Source organism: Melanaphis sacchari, unplaced genomic scaffold (assembly GCF_002803265.2).
Source record: "Melanaphis sacchari strain LSU unplaced genomic scaffold, SCAv2.0 Contig1370_pilon_pilon, whole genome shotgun sequence".
In the NCBI taxonomy this organism is placed as follows: Eukaryota; Metazoa; Arthropoda; class Insecta; order Hemiptera; family Aphididae; genus Melanaphis; species Melanaphis sacchari.
Window position 1 is genome coordinate 33,242 of NW_020270572.1, and position 8,663 is coordinate 41,904.

At 35.4% G+C, this 8,663-nt stretch overlaps 1 protein-coding gene across 1 annotated transcript in view; it reads left to right on the forward strand.

Annotated features, from left to right (window-relative positions):
• LOC112591532 overlaps nt 1–3,094 on the forward strand; it is a 4,344-nt gene extending 1,250 nt beyond the window's left edge. Inside the window, exon 4 of the mRNA XM_025335376.1 lies at nt 2,957–3,094. Within this exon, the coding sequence (XP_025191161.1) occupies nt 2,957–3,094 (138 nt within the window). The remainder of the gene's footprint in view (nt 1–2,956) is intronic.
• The last annotated feature ends 5,569 nt before the right edge of the window (nt 3,095–8,663 follow it).

Consider the following 8,663-nt stretch of genomic DNA (forward strand, 5'->3'; position numbering starts at 1 on the left):
ATCACTATCTACCGGATGATAGTCATAAAAATTCATACAAATTCCGTACTAAATAATGGCATTGAAAAAAAAAACGAAAAAACTTAAATTTCGTGCGGGGGTGGGGCTGGGGTGACGGTTTTTTTGAGTAACCGCAATAGCGGCCAAATGATGATCGTACAAATTATAAAAACGGTCGTACAAATTACATACTAAATATTGGTAAAAAAAATTTTCAAAAATTGTAAATGGGTTTGGCCGGGGTGATGTACGTCCATCCAGCGCCACGGTCGTGGCGCGAGCTAAGTAAAAAAAAAAAATAACTGCCCGACAGTGTGTGTATAGTATATCGAAGCAGGAGTTGCCCATTTAAACTGTGTAAAATACACGTGAATTTGTTAAACGACATATCTAATTTTTTAATGTATCAATTAACTTCTATTAAACTAGATTGTGCTTTTGTAAAAGTCATCAAAACAAAATCGTATGTATAGAAATTAAGTTATAAATGAAAAAGTGCGAACTTTTTAATGGAATTTTATAATAAATTCAGAATTACGGTACCGTCGTCGTCGCATCGACCGGTTTCCCCACTCGATTTCGTGTATGCGACTTGAGGGCCTAGGTAGGACCAACTACCGATTCAGTGCCGACCGTCGGCGGGTCATGAACATGTTTTCTTTTTTTTTTTTTTTTTTTTATTAGCCGCAACAACAAAGGTTATTGGCATTAAAACATTAAGACATTAATATTTTTTAACAAAAATATGAGAAATTAATAGTAATATATACATAGTAATGGGATAAGAGAATTATAATAAAAATATATAGATACAAAGATAAATAGATAAATGTGTACATAATAGTAAATGGTGTGTTAGAAATATATCTAGGTTATATTAGGTGGTATAATTTCGTTAATTTTAGATAGTTAATTATTTGTTTTATATTGATTGACTGTGGACTAAGGGCTTCTTCCAAGTTGTCTGATATGTTGAGGTTAGTTCTGATGTCGCCGAATTTACGGCAGTGGCATATTATGTGTTCAACCGTAGAAGTTACACCGCAAGTTTGACATTGTTCGGGTTAAGATTTGTCCATAAGGTGTTTATGGGCACCCATGTGTGGCCAATCCGTAGTCTGTTTAAGATCACTTCCTGGCGTCTGGGTAATAAGAAGAATGGCCATGGGGAGACTGTGGGTTTTATTTTATTAAGCTTGGTGTAGACCATAGGATCTGCCATTGAGTTAGAATGTGGTTGTCGATGGTAGTTTTGAGGTCCTGAAAAGTAAAGGTGTGGATTTGGTGAGAGAGGTGAGAGGAGATGGCTTCTTTGGCAAATGTATCAGCCAATTCATTTCCTCGGATTCCGACGTGGCTAGGTACCCAACAGAGAATGATGGTCTGTGCATTGGTTTTGAGGCGGTGTATCTGGTTGTGGATTTTTCCGGAAATACTGTTGGGTTGGTGGATATTTAGAATACTGGTTAAGGTGCTGAGAGAGTCGCTAAATATTATGGCTTTATTCGTTCTATTTTCATATATTATGTCGAGAGCTAGGGAAATCGCAGTTGCTTCGGCTGTAAAGACTGAGCAGAAATCTGGTAGCTTGAACATTTGTTTTGTTTCGTTATATACCACTGCTGCTCCTACACCCAAGTTTGTTTTAGAACCGTCGGGGAAAACTTAGTATGCTCTTGGTGATTTTCCGAGAGTGAAAGAAATTCTTTTCTGTATACGCTGAGCAAGGTATCGGCTTTGGGGAGTGAGGATAATGTGGTGTTTATATTGAAATCCATGATCCACGGGGGAGTGAGGGGACATTCATGTCTGATAATTCCGGAAATATCAATATTTGTGTTTTGAAGGAGGTTTTTAATACTTTGATGTGTGGGGAGGTTGTTTTGTGTACGCCTGGCGGCTAGAAGCATGGCATTCTTTTTCCTTATTAGGCAGATGTGGGGCGTTTGAGTAATGTTGAGTAGGCTGGGGATTGGGCTCGAACGAAATGCTCCTTAAGACTAACCTTAGGCCGGAATTATGCACTGTTTCGATCATTTTTAGGTTCGAAGGTCTCGCATTTATGAAGAGGAAGGACCCATATTCTAGTTTTGAAAGTATGAGGGATTTGTATATCATTTTGAGTGAGGAAGAATTTGCGCCCCAAGAGGTGTGAGCCAACATCTTATGGATGTTTATTCTTGTTATTGTGGCTTTTCTAAGTTCTTTCAGGTAGGCGCACCAATTATTTCTTGTATCGAATACGATTCCTAATATTTTTAAAAGTCTTGTGTTGTGTATAGGAGTATTGTTTATTTTTATGTTTAATGTCTGAAATTTTTTTTGAAGGGTGAAAATGATGCTCTGAGATTTTGGGGCGGAGAAACGGAAACCAGATTTTGTTGACCATTATTCTAGAGATAAGAGTGAGTTTTGTAATACGGGTTGTATATTTTGGGAGTTTTTACCGCAGCACCATATGTTTAAGTCATCTGCGAAAAGTGATGATTTCACGGGGAATTTGATTTCTTTACAAAGGTCGTTGATTGCAACTAGAAATAATGAGACGGAAAAAGTGGAACCCTGAGGCACACCGTTTTCTTGTTTGAATACCTGAGAGAGGTGGCCATTGACTTTAACCTGGAAGGTTCTGTCCAATAAAAAGTTTTTAATAAAATTCAGCATGTTACCTTAGCACAGTATTTTGTGTAGTTTTTGTATTATGCGTGGACGCCATGTGGTGTCATACGCTTTTGCTAAATCTAGGGCTACTAGGCCTAGGACTTGTTTGGTTTCAAAAGCTTTTATTATATCATTTTGTAAATCATGTAAGTTGTTGTATGTGCTTTTATTTTTGCGAAAACCGTTTTGGTGTGGGGAGAGATAGTTGATTTTTTCAAGGAACCATCTCAATCGTGTGTCTATGATCTTCTCGAGTATTTTGCACATTGTATTTAACAAGGATATTGGTCTATAGCTATCTGAGTCAAATTTATTCTTTCCGGGCTTTAAGATTGGGATAACAAAAGCATGTTTCCAAAGCTTAGGGATTTGTCCGCTGTCCCAAATTTTATTAAATAAGCGGAGCATGAAGTGGATTGCTGACTTAGGCTAATTGTGTATGAAGATATATGGAATTTCGTCGGGACCGGGGGAGAGACTGGAGCTATTGGTTATGACCCAGTTTAATTCGTTTAAACTGATTGGGGAGTTTAAATATTTTTGTTCCTGGTCTGTCGGGTTGATGCTAGAATGAAGTTCGTGGGAGTCACTTATATTGTTCATATTTATAAATGACTGATCATAGTTGGTGTCAGAGCTGTTTGTGTAGAAAATATTTCCGATGAGGTTAGTGATCTCGGTCGGGTTGGTGTGGAGGGTGTTATCTTTTATAATGTGTAGTTTTTTTTCCTTGCTGAGACCACGCAAGGATCAGACTTTAGTCCAAACTAGGCTTGGGTCGCTTTTGGGTCCTATGGTGGATGTAAACAACTTCCATGAATTTTCTTTGCTTCTTTTTACTAAATAGCGCGTTTTTGCTCGAAGTTGTTTCAGTGAGATAGGGTCGTCGATATTGCCTGTTTTTATGAATGCTTTTAGTGCTTTGTTCTTGTTTTGGATAGCAAGTTTGATATCCTGGTTCCACCAGGGAACTTTGGAATTTTTTGAGTTGGAGTTTGTTTTGCCTATTGATAGGTTAGCTGCAGTTATAATTGTGTTTGTTAAGTGAGAGACATCATTGCTGATAGGATCGTCTGGTGGTGGGAATTAGAATTTAAGTATATTTCAACCATCTGTGAGAAAAGATTCCAATTGGTGTTTTTGAGTTTCCATCTGGGGGGCGATTTATTTAATGGAGCTTTACTTGAGAATAAGTCAATTTTTATTAGAATATGGTCACTATCGTAAATTTCAGGTAACGTTGACCAATTTATGCGTTGGGTAAAGGAGGTGCTACACAAAGATAAGTCAATCGTAGAAAATTTACCGTTGGCTGAATTTAGACGGGTGGGTTCTCCATTGTTGAGCAGGGTAATGTTGTCCATTTCGGCAATTTTTTCAATTTGTTTCCCTCTGTCGTCGGTTTTATCAGATCCCCAGTATGCACTGTGACTGTTGAAATCCCCGGTTAGTAAGAAGGAAGTTGGAAGTTGTTGAATTATATTTTTAATGTCAGATGCATCAAATTTTTTTTGGTTTGGTATGTAAATATTGCAGAGGGTAATTTTAGTTTCTAGTTGAATGGAGATAGCGACCACTTCCAGCGTAGATTGGATTGGTACCCGTGAGCTTGGATATTCTGAACGAGCCAAAATAGCAACCCCCCACTGGCTCGGAGGCAGTCTGTCCTATTAGAAGTGTAGTTGTTGAAGTTATTAATGTTGGGGGTAAAGTTGTCATTAAGGTTTGTTTCTTGGAGACATATAATGGTTGGATTGTGGTTTTGGATGATTATTTTAATGTCATTTAGCTTTTTTACAAAGCCGTTTATGTTCCATTGAATTATGTTTATACTCATTTTGGGTTTCAATTCTGGGAGGATGGGGGGTGAGGGTGCTGCTTGAAACAGAAGGTTAGATAATTTTGTAAGTCTAGCTTTAGTGGTCCGATCCTTTATTTCTTTTTTGACTTCTTCAATTAAGTCCATAAGTACAATATTATCTATATTAGCTTCTTCACATAGTGAGTTTATATTGATCGATTTGTTTATAAAATTTTCAAGAATAAATTTGAACTGGATAAAAGTTATAGGTGTTTCTAGTTTGGAAGTGAAAAAATCCTCTGCTGGTTGTAGCGCGATATCTATTTTACTAGCCTCAGCCTGAGTTATTATCAGCGAGTTAGATCTAGAGATGACTTTTGGTTTTTTTTTATCGGGCAGTGCGATAGGAAAATTACCACTTGAGGCCGTTGGAGAGGTGGGAGACATTGGTGAATTTGTGTCTGATAAAGTTCTCTTGATATGGTTATAGGTTGAGTTTTCGGTTGGGGTTTAGGTTATTGTATTACAATTAAAAATATTTTCGTATTCGGGAGTTATGGTTTCATCTTGTTTTCCTTCATGCTGGTCCGAGTAATTTTGGAGGTTGGTTTCATCAAATGTTGGAAAATCTGGAGGTTGTACTTCTTCCAAAAAAGAGGTAGGGTGTTCATCAAATGTGATATCTTGATTTGGCATCGTTTGGGACGGTTTGTATGGTTGTATGTATTGCGGATTGTCTGGAGATTTTAGTTTTTGCATGATGCAGTAGTGTGTCCCACTCCTTTACATAAGAAGCAGATGATCTTGTCGTCAGTGAAAAATATTCGAAACAATGTTTGGTTGTTATTGATGACTAAAGAGCCGGGTAGTTTGTTTATGTCTTCTTGTTTGATAAACATTTGTTGACGATAGCTCCGTATGTGTTCGAAGCCTTCAATATTTATTCCGGCTTTTATGTGATTAATTTGAGATACTGGGATTATGTCGATTTTTTTTAACTCATTAAGAATTGTCTGGTTTGGAATTGAGGGGCAAACGTTAGATAGAGTGATTTTTTTTGCTGGGTTAATTAACCTTCGCATAGGAATAATGTGCTCATTTATTGAGATAGTTTCGGATTTTCCGAGAAGTGTTTCAAGGATATCCTTGCTAGAAAGAAAAATGCAAAAACGGTTGTTTGAGATTCTTGATACGTAAATTATATCTTTTGGAGATATCAGTTTTGCGATTTCAAGAATGTATTCAACTTGGCGGATGCCATCGATGGAGTTAAAGACTAATGCTTGTTCTCTAGACGGCGTTTTTTCGTTTGAAGTGATGGTGGCGGAACTGGAAGGTTGATCGAGGTTTTGTAGTGTGTTGCGCTGAGGGTTATCGGCATCGATGTCGATTTCGTTTGGTTTATTGTTGGCGGCGGTAGTGGTGTCATTATTGATAACGGCGGCGATTATCGGGGAAGCCGTAGACGAGGTAGACGAAGATTTGATGAGATGAGAGGTGGTAGGGAGTGACGTTATGCTGTTGTTGTTTTTAATTATGACATTTGAGTTTGACTTTGTGTTTTGTTTTGAGTTTGATGCGATGTACGCATGAGTAACTTTAATTATATTTTTGTTTGCGTTTTTAAGAGCTGTTGGGATATTCTTTCTGTATAGAGGTTTTGTTAAAGGCATACTGCCTGTTTTATCTTTATTAATTATTACGAAGTTTGGTCGATATTAAATAATCGTTAAAAACATATTACCTGTTTATCGACCGTCGGTATAAATAACGGAGCACTATACTGCTATCGGAAGCTATATAAATGCGCACAATTCCGAGAGCTACACACGTGCTTAACTGTCGGTGATCAAACACGTACTGGAACATGTTTTCATTTCGTTATCTGCCGACGTATGCAGCTATCGTCTGTGTAATTATAGTGCGTAACTGTTCGCTCATCGCGTACCTACTATTGTGACGTTGGTATAACCAAATAGTACTCTACGCTGAGCTACTATAAAATCGGTTGTATTTATTATTTTAAAGAAAAAAAATTTTGCCTTTATTTAATTATAAATATGCCAACTAGGTTGCAAAAAAAAAGAGCTCAGTTTAAAGAAATGTACTTAAAAAAATAATAGAAAACTTGATATTATTAATAAAACTATTGTTATAAAAATATGTTCACCAAAAAAATTGTTATCTCGACAATCCTTTAAAAAAATTAAGGTAAAGTCAATGTTTCCCTTTCATGGACATATTGAAAAATGGACTAATCGACTTATTAGAACCGTTAAAATGCCTTTAAGTATTGCTAGAATGAAATCTGACGATATTCTCAAATTTGCTATGATGGCCAGGAAAAATAACGTACAAAAATACGTTACTTCTTTCTCATACTTACAAAAAGTTATAAAAAAAAATATTAAACATAATGTTGTTATTCCTAGAAACGAGGAAATAGATTTCAATTTATTGTATTTAATACTTGGACCATCGCAACATACGAAATCTACCGAACCATTGTTTGCTGACCCCGTTTATAATCCGTTGCCGAATAAGTATAAAAATATTTTAGAAATAAACGAAGTTGGCCAAATCATGAATATTTTCGAGCCTATAAATGACGAAACTTCTGATGTTTCATGGAAGTGTAATGTTGATTTATGTAATTTAAATTATAGTTATATTATTCATAGAGTATTAAAAATAATAAATGATCTTTTATGCTCAAATTTAAACATTAAAAAAAAAAATTTCAAATAGTAATCTGTGTATAAGTGATACACGTAATGGTTTTAAACGTGGTCATAATTTAGCATGTCATTACGACTATGCATGTACATCAAATATGTTATTTCTAAAAAGTCTAGGCACCCATTTTCCGAGTATAAGACGTATAACTAACATATTGTATAGGCTGCAGAGAGCTCAAAACCTAGTTACACAAATCGATAATGCTATATACACTTCAGATTTCAATAAATTGATAGAGATCAGGGTTCAGTCGTAATTGACAGGGACAGTTTTCAATGTAGGCACTTTTAATTATGCTACTGAAACTGATGGTGTACTTCCGTTTCAGTTACGTATTATACTCCATAACAAATTATTAAAACAATCTGTGACTATATAAAGGTGTAAATAATTTTACCCACGCTCTAGTACTTTCATATTTTCAAATCGCCAAAAATTCATGCACTTGATCAAAAAGATTCCGTCACAACGAAACCAGCACGATGGAATTATAATATGATAGACTTAACAAATATTCTGAGTACAGAAAGTTTTAAATGTATGAACTCAATCATGAAAATGAAAATGGGACAGCGAAATATTATTGTGTAAAGTTTTGTCAAAACGAATTCAGATTTTGACAATTTTCTTATAATGTTGAAATATTTACCTCAGCAACAATACTTTTAATATAAACAAAATACTTTGATGAAACATTGTAATAAAAATAGGACTGCAAACCATTTAAATAATATGAAAATGATTTTGATGCTGATTGATGAACAGTATCGCCTATAGATTCTGTTAAGATCAGAAAAAGCCAAAAGTGATATCAGATAGAAAAACAAATTACCGAGGCTTTATTTTGAAATCATCGACATATTAATTTCAAAATAATGGTGAGACAACTCAACTGACTTTTTCTTTGTGGATTTTAATTTGGTATTATATCATAAATTTCTATACAAATACGATAGGACTCGTTAAAAATATGGTGAATATTTTGGTTTTGCCATTCTACAAGTGAACTTTCATATCTCATCAACTGAATTTCTTAAAGCAAACGACATTCTGAACTGGATACTAATCAGATAGCCTACCGGATACAAAATTATGTATCATTGGTTGTAGCCATTCCAGCCTGGTGCAGGCTGAATGCTGTTCCTGTAAAATAAAGGCATCTCCGGCTCCCGTTCCCAAGTGGGCTTTCAGATCCTTCTCTTTTGACAATTGAAAACGATTATTACAAATTAAAGCCAAAATTAATTTTGCCAAATGGCTATGGTGGTTCATAAAAACAAGAATCAGTTTGATATAAATAAAATCAACATTATTAATTTATGATGTTTTAAATAAGTGTAAAATATAACTAAAATTAACGCTTAATTTGTATGTATCAGTGTTTGTTATTGTGTGTGGTGGAGGTGTAATTAAATATTTCACTCCACAACCCACCACACGCCACTGATTTATAATGTGTCTC